We start from the raw sequence: 20,664 nt of genomic DNA on the forward strand, positions 1-20,664 counted from the left end.
ACATTTCATTTCTTCAAATAATTGAGTGGCAAGAAAGGCATCATGGTGAAGCAGAGATGTCTTTTTGCTTCTGTGCTTTATACCCTAAGGTGACATTCAGCATTACCATTGTTGCGTGTTTTCCCTCTGCCTCCAGACATGATGTTTTGCTGGGGCATTCTAGGTGTCAGTATGTTAATTTAGTGTTTATAAGCTAACTTCAGTGTGGAGTAATTCCCAGTTAATTCATCTTCAGTGCTATTCGTTGTTGTCAGCTCTTGCGTATTTCTTCCCATGTATTAAGGCAGCCATAATCCGATCTCTGGGCCCACCGCAACTGGCACTTGCAAGTACTTCATGGTCATGCCTCTTCCCTGGGACTGCAAGTTTCAAATGTCCACTGCATCTCCTAGAAGAGCTCATCACAAGCATGTGAAGCTCCTGTCATGCTCTAGAAGCAGCAGCAGGGGTGACAAAAGGCTCTTTCTCAGAGAGGCAGAAAAGCTGTAGAGGCGTGCAGCAGTGGGCTCAACTCAGTGTCATCCTCTACTATACAGAAACTCCTCTGTCGTCCAGTGTTGGTAGGGCTTTCCAGAGTGTGGGAGTTAACACTCCAGTCAGATAAATCCATCACCGAGTTATTTTTAAATGATGCTTCCTACTGATTATTATTTTATTATACAGCTGCTGGTTAGAACATGTTTAATAAAGCAATTGGCAGTGAATATTGGAGACAGTACCACTTGTTTTAGAATTAGTGATAGTTCAGAATACATTGTACTTTTTATATTTTTTTATATTTTCTAGTCAGGTTGTTGGTCTGTAAGAGACTGCTAGTCACATTCTGCATAGTCCTTGGTTAACACCTGTCTCAAAGCCAGTCATTTTAACTCTTAAAATAAGTAACCATCTTTAACAGTGAGTTCCTCACAGGCAAAATTTAAGCATTCCATTTATTCCAATTGTCACATTCTGCCAAATCTGGGAAATTTCTTCCCCTTAGTGAATGTTTTGAGTTAATCTGTTTATTCAGCGTGGTCAGGCAAGTCCACGATCTGATTAACCAAAGTTGTATGACTTGGAAGAACACTTGTACAAGGAGGGTTTTCTCTCAGTTTCCTTATAATAAAAGTGACGAGCAGTCAGTTCATTTCCCTGTCACTGTTTCCTGTTTTGGCCGCTCCCTCTGTATTTCTTATTACCAAGTGCCCCAGAATTACAGGCTGCTACTTACCAAAGTTTCATTCCAGCAGTTTCCGTCTGCTGAGCCCTGATTATGCTATAAATTGTCTGAAGTTATGAGGAAAGCTCTATAATCCAGTGAGCAGTGAGGAAATTGAAGGTCTTGTCCGGCAGGCTGGCTGGCTTCCAGACTCTTATTTACTTTAGTGAATGTTATATTTGTGGATGGATTGCAGGTTTGGCCTGCCCATGAAAGAGCCTGCAAGGAGCAGCATGGTGGGGCTTTTGGGTGCCGGGAGCAAGGCAACGAGGCTGAGGCACTGCCTGAGCTGAGTATGTCATACTGAAGGAAAGAAGAGAAGAAACAATGGCAGGCTGGCCAAAGAGAGAACTTCACCTCAAGGGAAAGAAGTATGTCTAATTCTGAGGGAGCAAATCTTAAAAGAAGGAAAGTTTTGGAGCTTATAGTAGTGGTATCGAGCAGAAACCGAACTTCTTGCATTCTGACCCACCGCTGTCCTCTGCCAGGTGTCAAAGTTTTTAACTGAGTGCTCAAACAAATGAATTTTCCAGGGTAGATTTTCTCATTTTGATCTGAAAAGCCCAATGATGGGAAGTACTTAAAAGTGTGTAGAAAGTAATTATTATTAGGAAAGTGAATGAGACATTAAATCACATTTTGAGGCTACTGTGGTTCCAAGGAAATTTTTAATGTAAAAGGCCAAGTATTTCCATGGCATTTGAAGTTTCCATGCACTGAGTGACATTTGTGCTGGGTAGCATAGATGTCTCCATCCAGACAGAAGTGATAAAGAAGGCACAAGAAGTAGGCTGTGGCTAGAAGCATGACCTTACTTGGTTAAAGGAGGAATACTCTTGCTGCTGGAAGACTTAATGTTTGTTTAATGTATTCCTAAACTGATTTATGTATAAATTATTCATATTCTTCTTAAATTAGCTTGTTTGAAAGCTGATTCTACCATAAAGAATGCATCTTCTTTTATAGATTATAAATTGCATATAGTATGGTATTTTTTAATTGCACATAAAATAATGTCTAATTTATAAAATAATTTTTAAAGATCATAAACTGTATTAAAAACTATTTAGTGTTCTAGATCAGTGTCTTTGGTGAGCTCTCTTTGGTACTAAGATGTGTTTGCAGCACAGACTTAGTATTCAGAAAATTATATGTAAGCTGTCCCTGTCCTAGTTTTAAGGTATCTCAGATTGCCTGATGTACTGTCTCAGGCCAGATCACTATTTTTTTCATCTTTAAGAACACAGCAAGCTAACGCAATCTTTTTCCTCAGCCATAAAACCCCACTGAAGTGTATAGCCAACTGTAGACATACGGAACAACACTGACATTTTCAGAAGTTTCCATTACTACTACTTCATAATTAAAAATGGGTAAAGCATGAAGTCTAGAAAGGTTCAAGGCATGGAGAAATTGTACAACAGTAGTACTGTGTGGAAAAGGCATGCACTTGTCCTCGATAATTCAGTTTGCTACTGCAACTGATGGACATCCCCCATCTGAAGGAGGTTAAGGCCTCAGCTGGAGAAACCCGACAGAAAAAGATTCCTTTTCATAAGTTCAGGGGAACTCCGTGTGGATTCACAGATCTGTCTGAGCATGTCAAACTGCTGGATCCAGACCTTATATATGTTAGCAGGAGCTGGCAGTCTGTAGTGGGATTGTATAACACAGGACCTCAAACAATCTGTTTCAGATAATAATCTTGAGAATGTTGCTTGTAGTAACCTACTTGGGGCATTTGGCTTGTTTTTTAAATTCATTGTATTTTGTCAAAACTTTTGCTGGTATCTTTTCAAAACGTTTGCTGGTCATTCTTATATCTTAGTGATATTTTTTTTCCTTTGCAGCAGAAATTTAAATCACAATCTGCTCAAATATAATAGCAAACCTAACCCTTCCTCCCCCCCCCCCAATTCCTTTCAATGCTTTAAAAGGACATTATTTTACTTCTGCAACCAAAATTGTGTTTTGCTCAAACAGTAGATTAGAAGCCAAAAATGGGGTTTAGAATGTTTGGACGTAATAACATAATTCCCACTATTTGTTAATCAGGCATTGCTGAATGCATATACAATGGAAGTGTGTTTAGCTGCCATGATTTTCTAAACTCTGAATAAATGTTGGTTGTCACTGACATAGGTACTTTTTATGTACAGAGTTCAGAGTGGTTCTTAAAATCAGTTACTGCAATTCAACAAGACCACTTGCATCAGTTTAATATGGGAAGAACAGTTCTGTTTGCAAGCAGAATTAGCATGTTAAGTTTAAAATGGTGTACACATGCTGGGCTTATTTGAAGGACATACGCAGGACAAGGGCTTTTCCAGTGTTTTCAAGTCACTTGGCTGGCTGCAGCAACTAACTGCATACATGTTCTGACTACCTGGTGGTAGGTATAAATTAAAATGTATTTGCAGTTCCTCAACCAGATGTTAGTAAAATCTCTTTTCTTTAAATGACCATGGTGTTTGGGCAGATTAGGTGAGGTGTCAGCTAGGCATAGGAAAAATTAGTCATACTCTCCTAACCTTTTTCACTGCTGGTACATGAAGGAACTGTGTTGTTTATGGCATCTTATTTGACTCACTCCCACTAAGGTCATTCACATCAGGGTTCAACTGATCCACCAGTCTAGTTTCAGTATCTGAAAAAATATCTCATTCATGCTTACTTGTTAACCTGGCTAGACTTGAGTACAGACACAAATGATGTGTGCTCTGGAGTAACCAGATTTAGATCAAGACCCACTCTGTTGCAGAGGCAGAGCCACAGGTTGGATGGTATCTCTTTCTCTTTAGGCTTGGCATGAAGCAGACAGCCTGATGGTGTTGGCCACAGCCACTCTGCAGGACTCTCTTCCTGTGGGAATGTAATACCAGAGCTTATAAAGGCTCCAAATTGACTTGAACCCAGATGTCTGACATGCAGACTGGATGCAGTCCAGTCTGCCAAGGTTCTTTCTGCACATCTGGTAAACCCAGTTACAATTTGGTTTATATTTTCAATACTATATAAGCAATAGTGTACTAAGTAAGTAAATTAAAATCTTAGACTACAAGCAACAAGAAGGCATTGTGAGAAAAATTTGATACCAGCATCTTCCAGGTGATATAGACCAAGATGTTACCTTTCTGAGTAAATGAGTTCATAATGAAAAATACCACTGAAGAGGAACACTTACTGTTATAGTCACTATGTAAGGAATGTGTTATTGAAAGCTGCAGTGTGTTCATACATAACATCTTCAGAACTTATAGCAGGGTTATATTTGGAAAATGCTGTTCTTTCTGATGCATTATACAAAATTTTTTATTTTCTAAGTGTTATGTTGCTACTGAAATCCAGTTATTCCAGGAGTGAAGAACAGCACACATTTGATGTACAGAACAGCAGCAGGATGAGAGCTTTTGACCATCAGTGGCAAGCCCTGATGTTAGGAACTGCTTTAGGGTATTTAGGGCAGAGATGGCACAAGTGGTCTTATGGCTGATCACAGAGGTCTCATTGGAGGGAAAAAATAACCCCTTTAAAAAAAGGCTTATGTATAGAACTTGCTTTTACAGATCAAAGGTGTGATAGAAATTTGTAGTTCATCAAATCAGGATATGAATGCAGAAGTTCCTGCTTCCAGTCTCATACCTGATGAGTAGCTCTTTCTCCCAGTATAGAAATCGTACATTCAGAATTTCCTAGATGTGGATACCAGATTTTTTTGTGTAGGCAGTATAGGTGTAGGAGTCTTCAGGGCTTACTCCACAATGTTTCTATATCTGAAAGGATCCTAAAGCTGGATTTTCTGCTCAAGTTTTAGTTGCTGAAGGTTCAGGAAATTGCATAGTTGGCCTGAAATCTCCCCCTTCTTTCATAAACCACTTCCTGTTTGGAAGAAGCTGAGATCACAAATGTGATAGTTATAAGAATAGAGTATCTACTATTTTGCACTGCAATATGAGGAAAAAATGTTCATTTGTTATGGATAATGAGGTCTAGTGCACAGTCTGCAGCAGCTTGGGTTTGCCAGATTTGTGGCAAGACCTTTTAAAGAATAAATGCTTTGTAGATAGTGTATCCTAAGTTAACATTAATAATTTGATTCTAATAACTAGCTCAGTTTTGGAATTAAGTGTCTGGATACAAAATGCTGAGTGGTTTCCCTGAATATTTGCTCTAAAATTAATCCTTCATGCTGTTTTTCTTTGATGCAGTAAGCGGCTTTAAGCATCTGCTGGTGTGTCTCATAGAGGGTTATTGGTCTCACGATTTGCGCAAGGCTGTTTTGGCTTGGCATCACTTTTAATGGATATGAATCGTCTAGTTTTGGAACATCTCTGTGAAGAGATTGTTTGTCATATACTAAGAATATCTCTTGCTTTCTTACTACATGCATCAGAAGTGATGGGAAAGAACTCCAGAAATAGGGCAATGACATTTTTATTCTTTTCTCATTGTGTTACTTATAGGCACTTACTCCTGCTGCCACTGAAATCGGTGGAGGAGAGCTGGCTCATGTGTTGTTTGCTGTGTTGGCTTATAGTTATGGGTTTCTTTACAGAGATAGGTGATAAGTCAAATGTTTTTAAAGTTTTTTAATAGGAGTTTTATATTGTCTTTTGCAAGTTTTTCTTTTCTTATTTTCTTCTTTAAGCATGGAGTCATTGCTACAGAAGATGAAGAGTATTTTATTGAGCCTTTAAGGAATATAACAGAAGATTCTAGTAACTTTAATTATGAAAAGGGTCATCCTCATGTTATATACAAAAAATCTACCATGCACCAGCAACATCTGTATGATCACAGTCACTGTGGAGTCTCAGGTAAATGAGTATGAGTGTCATTCCTTTTAAAAAATCATAACTTAAGCTCTCTTTTAAAGTCTTGCTTGGTTCACATGTAAGACAGTGGAGAATGTAGCTCCTCCTTTTGGGTGATGTGGTGTTACCTGTTAAAAAGTAGTTTTGCTTTTTTTTCAGATTGAGATCGAGAGTCTAGTGTCTTCCAAAAACTGAGACACTGCGAGTAAGTCTTGTTTTATGCCTGTGTTGTGTACAGTGGTAGTTGTGAGCACAGGCTTCCTCAAAATCTGCTGTTAATGTACTTGATTCCCCAACTGGAAAGCATGGTTGAGTGACTTAAGTATTACTTAAAGCTTAATCTTTAGTAAGTGTTCCATCTCATTTGAGGAAACTTGACATGCAATAAATGTGTTTGTATCATGGTTAGTACTTCATTTGGAACTGGAGTCCACATCTGTCTTGTTTACAGAGGTTTGTGGTGCTTTGATACTGGCTTTTGGTTCAGTGGGTTAATGTTATTCCACAAGAGTTGAATATGTGATGTACAGGTGCCTTATGGGAAGGACTGTATAGTTTTGATTGAGAGATATTTACCTTGTAAAGCAGTGTTAGCTTCCATAAATACATTTTTCAAGTACTCTTTGACATGATTTTCACTTACTTAAACTGAAACTGAAAACTAACCTCTTGAAGACAGCATGGAGTGAATTTGGAAAGTTATTTTAAAGTGCTAAAATGATGGGGTTTTTTTCATCATAGAAAAATGTTTTAACCTTGTCATTTGTGTATCAGAATTAGCTTGTTCTTAAAAGTTCAGTCCTGGACTGTTGTATTTCATGCGATTCAGTGCAACAGGGCAAGCTGACAAATAATAATCTTAAAATAAAATAATATCACTGTTAAGCTTCTTTGCGAGGTTGTAATTTTTACTGGCACTGGTTGGCTGATCTTACAGTGCAGATTGTCTACAAATGCCCATGCTTGGGAGACAGTTTTTCCTGAGTGTTTCAGTTAATAACTGTGTTTAGGGGAATGTCCAGCTTCATCCATGTAACTTCTGTTCTAGTTTGGAAACAGTATTTCATCTATGTGCTTCTAATATTGCAGAACAAGTCTCCAAACTATTACTGCCTAACTGATTGTAAAGTAAGAGTACTAATATATGTTAATTTTGTAGGAAAAGCTGCCACTTAAGCCTCTTGAAACAAGTGGAAGGATTATGAAATGTAGAATGACGCAATTTTCACCATTTTTTATCCCTAGAAAAAGAAAAGGTATATTGGCCTGTCAGATGTCACTTTCTGGATTAATGCACTCTCCTCCAAGTGAGGATGAAGCAGTGGCAGCTAGTTTGGTCAGGTTGCATTCAGTCATTCAGATGGTGTCTGTCAGATGGATCATAGGTAGATCAGAGCTATGCACCTTGCATCCATTTTTTGTGAAATATGCAGTAATATTTAGCATTTATTACTAGGGCATATTTGATGCTGTCTTTGTTCTTGGAAGCTCCTGTGCATTTCCTGAGTTTTCTTATCTGTCATATCCTGAAGTCCTTAATTATTGAAATACTAAATCACTGCTTTTTACAAGCCTGAGACTACTATCATGGCCATTTATCTCTGTTCCCCCTTTTCCTGTTCTTCTGTGTACTACTTCCACTCCATGAAAATTTCTGAAAAAGTTGCTTTACCACAAAACTGCAAGCTCTTACTTTTCCAGATGACATACTATTTTACTGTTCTCCTCATGGGTACCAAAACCTTTAAAACTTGTTTTCTGAGCACTGTTGTATCTTTATCCCAAAGTGCCATGGAACCCAGAGCATCCCCATAATATCTAAAAAGTAAAACCAAATACTGATTTTCAGTTTCATGGCTTTCAGTCAGTAGGCCTAAAGCCAGGTTTGCAGTAATCTTTGGGGCATTTGACTGGTTTTGGCAGATTTAATCAGTCCAAGTTTGCATTTTAAAATGCTGTTGTAACAAACCTGTAGCTGTCTTTTGGCAGTATATAATTTATTTTGTCTGGAGACTGATTTTTATCTTTACGTTCAGAAAAGTTTTGCCAGTGTAGTATTCTGGGAGGAATCTGCATGTGTAGCTGTGCTGCTCCTCAGCATGTAGCAAGGTTCTCCTGCTGTAACCTAGACCTGAACTGGTTGTATACCTGCTCTGAATCAGGGAAGTGGTCAGGATTTTGAAGTGTTGATAGAGGCAAGAAGAGTGTTATTTCTGACCTTTCTGAGAAAAATTGCAATAACTGATAGGAAGTGGGGAATTTGGTGAAAGGATGATTGGAATTGTTGGTGATGAGCAAGTGGACTACATAGTAGATAGAACTATGGTGGCTTAATACAAGAGAAGAATTGGAGAGGCAGGGAGATTTGAATAGGAACATGGGCTAGATTTTCATAACCTACATTAGATTTTAAGCAGTTAGCTATAATAATGTCTAAAAATGTTAAAAATGTTAAATTACTATTTCATGGGTAAACCATCACCAAGTTAACTTTTATTAAATATAGCTGATATCATTAAGGCCTTGGTAAGATGTTTTTCAATGGGATTTGAGGCCACTGGGTTTTCTTGCAGAATGCTGTGTTTGGATAGGATTGAGAAACAACAAAAGTTCACATATGAAAGCTGCAGAGTGGCAGATTGTTTAAGGATGGCTGTACTACATGCTGTCTTACATAGTGATTTTACTTACGCTACACTTCACAGTCAGTGTGTTCTAAAATGAAAAAATACTTGTATATGCATTAAATGATGTTAAAATAGTAAGAAAAAAAGCACATAATGCTTCATGTCAAAATGTTCTCATAGTTGCATCTTACATAGATGATTACTATTGCATTTTGAGACCTTTTCCTGTTTGTGTTCTCTCCTCCCTGCCTTCACCCCATCTAACATATTTAGAGGACTGACTTAGGAAAATTTGGGTACTATAGTTGTGAAGTCCATGTCTACACACACTTGGATTTCTTTTCAGTTGCAATTTAAAACCTAACTCTCTGCTCTTGTAATCATTATTTTGGGATTAATTATGTGGTTTCCTGTGGGTTATTTTTTTTTGCCTTTTCCATGTCTGCATTTCTTACTTCCTGATTGCTATGTTTGATATTAATGAAGTTGAATTTTTTTCTTTTTTAATCTAGGAATATGGTGGGAAAATGGCATAACTTGCCACAGAACTATTTTTGTTAAATGATTTACAAAGTTTTATTGACGTGTCTTAAAAGAAAATTCAGCCAGCATTATTTAGTGTTTTTTAAAGTAGAACAGCATAAGCATTGATAGATCCTGGAGTGCAAGCCTAAGAACTCAGGGTTGTTTCTTTGAGACCAGCTGAAGCCTAAGCTTCTCATCTGGTAAGAAAAGCAGAAATGTTTGGTTTGTGAAGTCTTCTGAAAGTTTTCTGTTTGAAAGATGCAACCAAGATAAGTAAAAAATAATATTTCTTCTTTTCTCCGGAAGCTTTCTGCATGAGCTCATCAGTTTTCAAATGTTTAGAATAGATTTGCATCTTTGAGTGAAAAATTATGAATGAATATGGAAGCAGTATTGCATTTCTAAACTACTTCTAGCAATCTTAAGAGCATCAGAAACCCTCAAACATCACTATTTGTTATTTGAAAATGAAGAGTAGATTTTCTTTAAATTTTAGTACAGAAGCGATCACAGAAATTTCCAGACATTCCTAAATTACTGCTTAAGTGAGATGAAAATCTTTGAATAATTACAGCAGTTTTGAATTTCCTACAGAAGAGAGGAAAAACAGGAAGCAGCTTATTACTCATTATAGAATCCTCAACAGGCTTTAACACTTGATACAGTTTTTTAGAGTGGATTATACCTGTTGCAGAATAAGGACAATTTTACTACCAGCATTATTTCAACAACCAGGTTTATTTTCAGTTTTTGACTTTTCTAAAATATGCACCTTTTAAATAGCACTGTGGCCTCAAAGATTATGAAATATGCCAACAGTGGGAATGCTGAAGCTTTATATTCCTGGTTTTGACCTGAACATACATTCTTTGTGGTGTAGTTACTCGTCTTTGAAAATAGTGTGCTTAGTTGAGTTGCATAAAGTATTGCTTCTTCACGGAAGGTACTGGTCCTGTTTCAACTCATCCTTAGCTGAACCTCTTTTAGTAGAGGTAAGGATGCATCTGGGAAATTGCTCACATGAGCAGTCAGTCCTGTTCAGACAATTATAAGTGTGTCTAACTGTTAATGTTACGTTTATCCATAACTAGAATACCTTAGATACTTTGAGATCCTACATAGGTAAAACTGGACTAATAATACACTTTGATAAACTTAAGGTTGAGATCTGTGTGGACCTTTGTAGAAAAGAGATACTTAATATACAAAAATTTGCCAGTTTTGCAGGGAAAGGCAGGTTCAGTTTTGTCCTGAGGACAGGAATACAAAGTCACTTTGTAGTGTTTGTTTTGCTGATAGTTACAGCTGCTTAGATTTTTAATAATCTCTTGGATGCAAGAAATATTTTTCTGTAGATTTTACATGAAACAAGTACAATAAGCAACGTATTTGAATGAAAATTGGTGTCAAAAATAACTATAGCAATTATCCCATGTCAGGCCATTTAAAACTTTCTGTTATAGTTCATTCACCAGATAGATAAAACATAATCTGATAGCTTTCTGAAGAGAAAATATTTTTTTCTGGCCTTAAAATTATTAGGCATGTAAGCATAATTGCCTAATAATTACAGAGTTTCATGCCTTACCAGCACGTTTAATTCCTTAATATATTTTGATACATTTTGCCTTAAATGTGATCTTTTGGTTTCCAGTATTTTTTCCCCCGATGTTATAGTTGTCTTGTTCTTATCCTTAAAATTCTGAAGTGTACTTGTGGTTAATTAGAACTAATATTTAGTATTAACACAGATGTGCAGAATTAGAACTGTTAAGAGAAGATTCATGATTTATTATCCTAGGTCAGCTTAGGAAGATTTAAGGATATTAGAGCTCAAAGTTGGTTTTCCATTCTATAAGGTATTTTTTTAATTTAAAAAATTACATAGTAATTCAATTTTTCTTTGCCTCAAGAAAGACTTCTTAGAAGCCTGAAGATGGTAATCTCAACATAAAAGAGCTGCATTTGAATGAATTTTACCAGTGACCCCTCTGAGGTGTTTAATTATTTTGGTTCCTAGAAGACCTCACAAGAAGCGGTAAACCTTGGTGGATGAGTGATGCATCTGCTTTTCCAACTTCACTTCCAGTCAATGACACATTAAGTAGTCACAGTCGACAGAAGAGATCAGTAAGCCTTGAACGGTTTGTGGAAACGCTGGTAGTAGCTGACAAAATGATGGTGGGATACCATGGTCGCAAAGACATTGAACACTACATTTTGAGTGTAATGAATATTGTAAGTTTCATCCCTCTCTGTGCTCATATCAATATGCATGTACTGAAATGATAAAGCAACTGAAAAGTATTTATTGGCATGAATAATGCTTTAAAGTATGTATCAGCTTGCAGGAATTAGTTGAAATAGGGCAAATGTTAACATTGTGGGAAAAATGCGGTACTGTTTCTGTCAAGAAGTGTGCCGTGATCACTTTTATATTGTTTGTCTTTAATTTTAAAAGCATGTGATTACATTCAGTTTGTACAGATCTGTTCTGTTTAAGTCAACAGTCTAAGTGCTCCTTATGCTGGTTGAATTATGAAATGAAGTATAAACAGTTTTGATTGAAAATGAAGTGTGTCGCAAGAAGTTTCTTTTACTGAATAGTGATTTTCTTGGTCCAAAAATAACTTCTTTAGGTGATAATGATAATTAACATCATGGAATTACACTGAGTGAGAAAATAGGTTGATTGTTAACCATTTAGGAAACAAGTAGTGTTTCTTGTCTGACTTTGTGCCTTTTCTTATTTTCTGGAGGTCAGGTTGCCAAACTTTATCGTGATTCCAGTCTAGGAAACGTTGTGAATATTATAGTGACACGTTTAATTGTTCTCACTGAAGATCAGGTAAGAGCTGTTGCACTAAGCTTTATATCCCTGCAATACAAGTTATGTTGTGTAATACAGATTTCATTTAATTATTGCTTGAAATGACTGCATCTGAGTACAAAACCTGTCTTGTAATATTTCATTACTTTAATCAAGATGAAACAGTTCAAAGGAATATTCCTTATATATCATCTCAAAGATACCTGTTCTTAACTTCAGGTGAATATTAATATACCTTTTTGGGGATGTCAGTTTTATTTTTAGATCTATATTTTGATAGTATGATTTTTCTCTATTGACATAATCATTAAAGTTCGAGCAGAAGGAATGCCTGTTCAGTAATACAGAGCTGAACTTGGGGTCAGATTTTACAGAGATAAAATTTGGCAAGAAGAGTTTATTCCTAGAAACCACTGCTTCTAATTATAGTCCCATTTTAGTTTTCAAAAGGCTTAACAACTGACCTTAGTAATTTGTTTGGAACATTTCTGGTATGCATGTTGTATTGCAGCCAAACTTGGAGATAAATCACCATGCAGACAAGTCCCTCGATAGCTTCTGTAAGTGGCAGAAATCCATTCTCTCCCACCAAAGTGATGGAAACACCATTCCAGAAAATGGGATTGCCCACCATGATAATGCGGTTCTTATAACTAGGTATGGTCATTATAAGTATTGTGTTTATTTTATTTCATTATAGTAGCTTTCTTGGTTTTTTACTTTATATATGCTAGTTGTAAAGTAATATAATTTGTAGGTAATCTTAAAAGGAGGAAAATTAATAGATGGCTTGTCTTAAATATATTGGACTATCAAACTATAGATTAAGAATTTGGGAAAGAAAGGTCTGCAAATTACTTGCTTCTGCTGTTGTTTTCACTTCATAGTTACCAATGCAAAGTATTCCTGTAGAACAGATTGATCCTGTTGAACATTTTATACTTTTGTAATTTAAGAGAATTCATAAGATTATGGAGAACAAAACAGTATGGAAAATGTTTGGCTAACCATATATAATGTTTTTAATAAGAATTTCAAGCCAGAGCCTCAACTACTGTAATAGTATTTCTTTGAAAAACAGGTTCTTTCAGATTCAGGCAATGTGAGAATCTGCTTTGTAGCTGTTCTGATTTATTACACTTAATTAAGATGAGAATTGACAGTTCTAATAAGTAATTCAAAGCCTGTGTATGTGCCCATTTTGCTTCCATTCCAGTTACTGTGATAAGTTCGACAAAGCTTGCAGTGTAGTGTTGCAATCTTGATAAATGTATTCCTGTTTGCCCTTTTCATTTATGGGTTGGTAACTGTACTTTATTAGGAGATCAGTTTCCCTGTTGTTGAAGGACGCTATTCTTTTTTATTTTGTTTAAATAGCATCAGGTGCAGCAGCACTATTTTGGATTAGGATCTTTTTATTATAGTTTCTGCTTTTCAGGACAAATTCTATACTGTTTTGTATGTGACCTATTTGTGGATTTGTGTTCACGGCAAAAAATTTTTAAATGGTGGTTAAAATAATGGATCTTTTCTGAAATTTTGTGTAAAAGGTGGAAAAGTGGCTGTTTTTTTTCAGGATGGATGGGGTTTTTTGGTTTTTTTTGGGGTTTTTTTTTTGTTGTTTTTTTTTTGTTTGTTTGTTTGTTTGTTTTGGTTTTTTTTTGTATAAGGAGCTTTTGTTTTTTGAGAGGAAACACTTTCCAGAATACACTTGCATGTATTTTTGCATTCATATTTCAAATGTAATTGTTACATGTGGTTATTAATCCTACATAGTAACCATTAGAATGATTAAATGCCAGAGTGATTTAGAGAGTTGTTGCAGACCAAGAAGTTTAACAAATTAATATTATAGTCTCTAATAAAAATAAATGGAATGAAATTAAAAAAAAAAATAGAAATACAGTTACATTCTAAGATCTGATGTATTCACAATTATGCTTGGTTTTAGGCATATAAGTAATTCCTTCACTGGAGTTTCTCATGTGAAATACTTCTTTACAGCTGTGCTACACATCAAGCTTTTGCTAGCATAATTTAGGCAGTGAGTGAAAAAGTGTAATCTGTAGGTGGTGTGGTTATGCCAGCTGAAGCCCCCCAATATATATGCATAAACTGTGTTGGCAACACTGTATTTTTACTGTTACGGCTGAATAACATGACATTTTGTTAGTGTAATTCTGGCACGGCAAAGCACAATTGTTTATTTTCTTTCACTATTGAGCTTTAATACATTTTATTACTGTATATTCTGTACTGGCTTCCCTGTTCTGGTAGGATGATCCCAGCAACAGTTGTGCCTTCCAGATGAAGGCTTAAGACAGTGCTAACTTCCAGACCTTTAACTGCAAAAGGAGTAAATTTTCAGAGGACATGGATAATACCCATTGAAAATAAAGTTTTTTTCAGCAAAAAGTAGTAAATATTAAGGACTTATTTTATTCTTCATTATGGGAGGGCTTAGTAATTATATAAGTACACTGCATAGTTTCTTTAGGACTTGTGTATGCTACCTTTTAAAAAGGACATACGAGTTATAAAAATAACATCCTCGTTTACTTCTAAGGAGTTCGCACTTAGTATATACCTGTATTTTAAATCCACAAAGTGCCTTAGTGTGGTAGCTGTAGACTAGTAATACGTGCATTAATAAAGCACTGCTGAACTTCTAAGTTGAGTTATGTATGCTTTCACAATAAAATGCTTGTATTCATTTACTTACTATAATAATTACAATTTCTAAAAATAACCTCAAAGGCTACACTGATGAATTTAAATGGATCAATCAGGCTATTACTGAAACTGGCTTTTACTAATAAAATGTATCAGCCTATGTGAAGAATGGATTTTTCTATTTTTAGGTTGGAATGAGTAAAGATAAATTTATATTAATATATATTAATATAAACATGTAAATCCATTAACTTTAAATAATTCTAAATTAATTATGAAATGGTAACATGCTTGTTTTCATTCTGTTTTGGATGCATCACCTGATAAACCGGAGTTAATGCATTACATGTGAAAGACAAGGGTATAGCTACAGTGCTTGAAAGTCTTAACGTGTTGAAGAATTCTTTAGTAACCTCTTCATAGGAATTTGAACCAATACTACCAAATACTGAATTATTTTTTAGCCACTGTAATACTGTTTTAAAAGCAGTTTCCTGAATCTGTCCCACTGATGCTGCTCTGTTTTGTATGGGATAATTACATTTTAATTGAATTTGACACTGGAACCATGTTTAGTCATTGTGTGTATTACTATTTTATTGAAAGTAGGAAAGTTTCAGTACAACGTTATGAATAGTTTTGTGTTTGTAACTGTAACAATCTTTATCTGAAAAGCAGGACAAAATTGTTAAGAAAAGAAATCGTTATCTTCATCCATGCAACTGAACACAGCATGTCAGCTTTTCTTGGCAACTGTTGGCTTTCCTCCGTGGTACTTCCAAAGATGGCTTGCTCTGATCTGGGTTAAAAAACAGTATTAAGGGTACTGGTTCCCCAGGGGTGTCTGCTTGACCAACACAGACAGACTTTTGTACCCTAAACTAACTGTATGCTAAAAATAGGTAGCCTCACTGGGATGAAGGTATGCCAAGCTAATCTAGAAAGTCCCATGGAGATGTTACCATGCCTGCTAAGCCACTGGTCTTTGAACAGGAGCCCAGCTGTGTTCAGTGTACCTGGTGTGTAGATTTCCCTGTCGGTGTCCAGCAGGCACCCAGTGGTCTGCAGAGCGGTTGTTTTGCAAAGCTAGTCGGGGGCTGCAGACAACTTCTTAGCTGATCATAAAAAATAAGGCAAGTAAGAGACTGGTCCAAGTAAACGCCTAATTGCCAACTTGGAGAGCAAAGCTCTGGTGATGGAAAGATGGTATTACTTGCACAAGTATGGTAACAAAAATAATGTCCATTCTCAACTCACTATAGTGAGTATTGGGACTGGCTTAGCTGCGTTAATGCTGCCAGACTTTATGCTGTAGGCATAAAAATGATCATTAGCAGGAGTGTTTCCTGATACTATTGTCAGCAGAAGCATCTTCCTTCAGTTTCAGTGGAGAGCTTTTGAGCATCCCTGAAATGGATGATAATTAGATACCTTCTAGAATGAGAACCCAAGGGTAGGTAATAGGCCTTATACAGAGGGCTTATTGCAGAGTCTTGGGATATAGGGTGACTTTGTATAACAAGAATAGGAATTACCCAGAACATTGGTAATACTTTTGTGTGTGTTACTGTGCTTTTGCCTTCTTTCATTCACTTACAGAACATTTTTTTGTATTTCCTGGGTCTTAAATTAAATGCTTAATGTTATTTTGTGATAAGACTGTGACTGAATTAATGTTTTAAAAGAGTGAGGCCTGGGTTTTTTTGTATAGTGTTCACTCATTGAAATTTCACCTAGGTTTTTTTGTGTTGGAGACTATATTTAAGTCTCAGACTTGAATATTTTGTCATCTGTCCAAATTAGGTTCTTGAGAGCAAGTGAAAGTAAAATACTGAGCAGACAGGTTTTAATTATGAAGTTGATTAATAGTGTAATGCTGTTAAGACAGTCTTTTTTCCATGAAGTGACTTTGACTTTAGATAAATCTAGTGAATCCTTAAAATTTTCTTTTGTATTACAGATCAATAAAAGAAGGAGAAAAACTTGTATGATTCTCTAAATCTTAAGTCTTTGGTATACAAAAAGTAGTCTTTGCATTTTGTTCCTGTATTCCTGCATCACAGATGTGATCATCTCTACTTTTTAGCACAATGTCTGTTCTCAGATTTGTCATTTTAAGACTCTAAGTTTTGAGAGTCTCTATATTCCCCCTTGCGCATCTCACCCCCAGTGCAGAAGTATCTCTTTGCCTTTTTGAAGTTAGTTCTTGTTTATTTGCTGATTACTATTTTTTTAACCTTCATTGATAGCGTGTTTCTTTTTGTTTCTTCAGAAACTTGCTAAGAAATAGTCTCCATAGTTTACCTTAAACCCACAAAACTTCAGAGGTCACAATGTACAGTATGATATCGTTAGTGATTTTTGAAGAATCCTTTAACCTAGCTTCCCTTCAATTTCAATCAGTTGCTTCCTTCTCTTGATGTTATAGACCATAAAGGAAGAATTACAGAATTCCTCAGCAATACCTTGGTTAACTTGCAAGGTTATACATTACAAACCTGTTCCTTTTCCTGTGCACCTGCACAGAATGGTAAGGGCCAGAGGGTTGCATTCTAGTTGTACTGGGTCTGGCAGAGACCCACAGCAGCCCTCACAGTGCTGTGCTTGGTTTGGTAGCTGGAAAGGTGGTGATAACACACCAGGGTTCTGGCTGCTGCTGAGCAGGGCTCACCCAGCACCAAGGCTGTCTTTCTAGCCTTCCCCCCTCTCACCAGTAGACTCTGGGTGGGCAAGATTTTGGGAGGGGACAAAGCCAGGACAGCTGACCCAAAGTGACCAGGGGGATATTCCATATAACATCTGCTCAGATATGAGAGCTAAGAGAAAGGAGGAGGAGGGAGGGCCATTCATTATTTATGACGTTTGAAGCAACCGCTGCAGGTACTGAAGCCCTGCTTCCTGGGAGGTGGCTGAGCATCGTCTGCTGGTGGGAAGTAGAGAATAACATCATCTGTTTTCCTTCACTTGTGTTCACACAACTTCTGCCATTGCTTCATTAAACTGCCTTTATCTTGACCCACAAGGGTTTTTTCCATCTTATTTTCTCCGCCCTCCATTCTTCTGAGGAGGGGAGTGATAGAGCAGCTTGGTGGGCACCTGGCATCCAGCCAAGGTCAACCCACAATGCTTGGTTACACTTTGTAGTAGAGGTGGAGAAGGTGACAAAATAAATAAAAAACAACAACAAACCAACCAAGCCTTTTACAAATATTTTTTTTTTAGTTTACACCCTAAATGCTCCCTAGAGCTCTGCGTAGCTCAAGATGGTTCTTTTGGTTTGTCCTAAATAGTTGTTTTTCCAAATGACATGTGTGACTGACTCTAAACCCTGCAGCAATGGAGTCTCTTCCTGTTGGGAGGGAAGATCCAGAACTATTAGTTTGTCTCCTGGTGTGTCAGTAGATCCAGCAGAAGGCATACCAAGCAGCCCACAGAGAGGAAAGTTTCAGAGGGAAGTTGAGATGCCCATGTGTGTTTCTCTAAAGGGGCAGAACTTGGTCTTTAAGATACAAATGTTTTAAACAGAGAAACATTTGAAATCGTACTTATTTAAAGAGGTATTACTTCTCAAAAATCATTGCATTGAATCTCATCTTCTGTTGGTAGCATACCAAGAGTTTTATGATTTTTTAAAAGAAAACTATATCCACTATACTTGACAAAAGCATTAAGATCTCTTTGATGCAGCTGCAGTGCTTTTATGGGAACATCAGTGATTCCATGCAAAAAGCTTTGTAAAGTTTTAGTTTTGAGAGTGTAAACTAGCATCCTTTTTTCTTCTTCCCCACCTCTCCCACCCCTTATGCTGTTGGAGATGCACTGATTTAGATAGAGCTTCTGAAATTAATGACTTGCAATATCTTGAAAACCAACAATCTTTTACTTGGATATGAGTCCGCTGGAGTTAGTTTTGTAAGTGGTTTACTGCTTCAGCAACAATTTATCCTGTAGCCCCACTGAACTGATACACTGTGTTCGAGGAATCTTCGTTTGCTTGAATAAAGACTCAGGGCCATAAGGTGTTCTTACTGATTAAGCCAAATACATCTTGATTTGTAGGTTAGACTGGTGTCAGTAAAAATGTTCAATACCACAGATGGTATAATCTTCTGTTTCTCTGAGTTTTAAATGGGCTTGTGTATGTTAATTTTTGTGAGAGAATGAATGAGCTCTGTCTTAATACAGACTTGTATTTTTGCCAGGTACCACTGTACTTGTAATTCAGTAAGCGTATTGCTAAGCAGTGTGGTATGGCTGTTGTTAGCAGTAACTCTGGTATTGGTCTGTAACATGGCTCTAGCAGCACTGCTGAAGCCCATGTGGGAGGCATTAGCTTTATTACACAATTGGTGGATTTTTCAAATCTTTGAAGGAGAGAAGTTTTACAGAACTGGTTAATGTTTATTGTATATGTACAAGATTAACTTCACAGTGCTTCAGTTAGTTATTCTGTCATTCATGTGCTCTCAAGGGCAAGGTGTACTGTCTTTAATTTGTCTGTGAGATCTGCGTCCCCTGTGCAGGCCAGTGCTGCCAGTTTCTCTAAGGGGGCAGGAGGTATATGGCAGCAATCCTGAACTCCTGTAAATCTTGTGGTTCATGATCTAAAGAACTGCAATGTTTCTGGCATTGCTGGAGATACTCGAGAGGGTCAAAAATTTTCTTGTTTCATTTTGCATACCTGTGTAGAGCTGCCCACAGTCATGCCTTTCTTTTGTTTTGTAACATTAAGGAGCTTTAGGCAGTCAGAGATGATTTGGTAGTTGCATTGTCCCAATAGCAGCCCTAAAAGGAAATGCATTTGATGGACACCATTGTCCTTTTGCATGCCAGTTGCTTATAGGTTAACAATATACTTTTCTTTTATAATAACAGTAACATTTTCCCATCGAGTTCTGTACTAGTTAAGGCATTTGGTAGCGAGGTAGGGCCAGCCAGGACTCTGCACATTCCTTTCCTCCTGCAGGTCCAAGATTGTTATGCTGCTTTTCTGAGGAAATGTTCCACTTTTTTCTGGGCTTCTGACCTTGTTGCAAAGATTTCTTTTATATACAAGGCATTTGCATGGTGCTGTGTCAGGACTAGCCCGTTGACTAGACTGCTGACATTTCCTAGCCCAATAAATCTGGATGTCCAAAGCTTTTCTGTTCCCGTGAAGCCCTGTCACCAGCCCTCCTTCTGCTGTTTCCCTCTGTTAATGAGAAGGTCTTTGATTTCAAGAAGTAATTCTGATGTCAGTTGTATCTATTTGCTTCTTACTTCGTTGACTTTTAGTCCATTAAGCGATTCTCATCCCTGTTTTTTATGGAGCCTTTCAGCTTGTTCCACTAGAGTTCCTTGCAGTGAATTTAATCCCCTGACAGGACTTGGTTGATTTTTGTGCAAAAATCATAACATTGTCCATAGACTTAGTGTCCTGGACACAATGTGGATAAGATTACTTCTCTGAGAGAGAGGGCTGAAAAGCTGAGATATATATGTTGCCCTTAATGCCTGTCTCTCCAGATACTTAAAATGTGAGGAGCCCACTTTCGATATAGTAACACCAAATTCCCCCTGCCTCTTTGTTTTCAGGGGCTTAAAGGGGTGTACCTGAACAATCTATCTGCATATTCAAAATGATGTATTTGGAAAAAAACCTGAAACAAACTTGAAATGTACTAGGACTCTGCTACAGCAGATTGAGGAAAGTAAGGTATTTGATGTTGTTTGCATGATGCTTTGGATAATAGGAATATTATACCAGGGTTTCTGTATATGACATGTTCCTTACACTCTTTTTTTAGAGACCAGTTACTGATCACTGAGAGGATCAGTATGTTGCTAGACACGGTGCTGGTACCACAGTTCCAGTACTCTTACTCTAGGGTCAAAAACATTTTGTGGGTCTTCAGGATCCTGAGTGACTGACAAAAGAGAAGTTGTGGTTGAGATGCAACATAATAACTGTGAACCATTACAGCAATACAGGATCTGTGTGTAGATGATTTGCTC

The 20,664-nt window shown here is 37.0% G+C and overlaps 1 protein-coding gene across 1 annotated transcript in view; it reads left to right on the plus strand.

Moving 5' to 3' along the window:
• ADAMTS6 (ADAM metallopeptidase with thrombospondin type 1 motif 6) overlaps positions 1 to 20,664 on the plus strand; it is a 153,961-nt gene that overhangs the window by 8,793 nt on the left and 124,504 nt on the right. The window contains exons 4-7 of the mRNA XM_037374274.1: positions 5,850 to 6,018; positions 11,188 to 11,405; positions 11,932 to 12,015; positions 12,509 to 12,654. Coding sequence (XP_037230171.1) covers positions 5,850 to 6,018; positions 11,188 to 11,405; positions 11,932 to 12,015; positions 12,509 to 12,654 — 617 coding nt within the window. The remainder of the gene's footprint in view (positions 1 to 5,849; positions 6,019 to 11,187; positions 11,406 to 11,931; positions 12,016 to 12,508; positions 12,655 to 20,664) is intronic.

Source organism: Falco rusticolus, chromosome Z (assembly GCF_015220075.1).
Source record: "Falco rusticolus isolate bFalRus1 chromosome Z, bFalRus1.pri, whole genome shotgun sequence".
Lineage (NCBI taxonomy): Eukaryota > Metazoa > Chordata > Aves > Falconiformes > Falconidae > Falco > Falco rusticolus.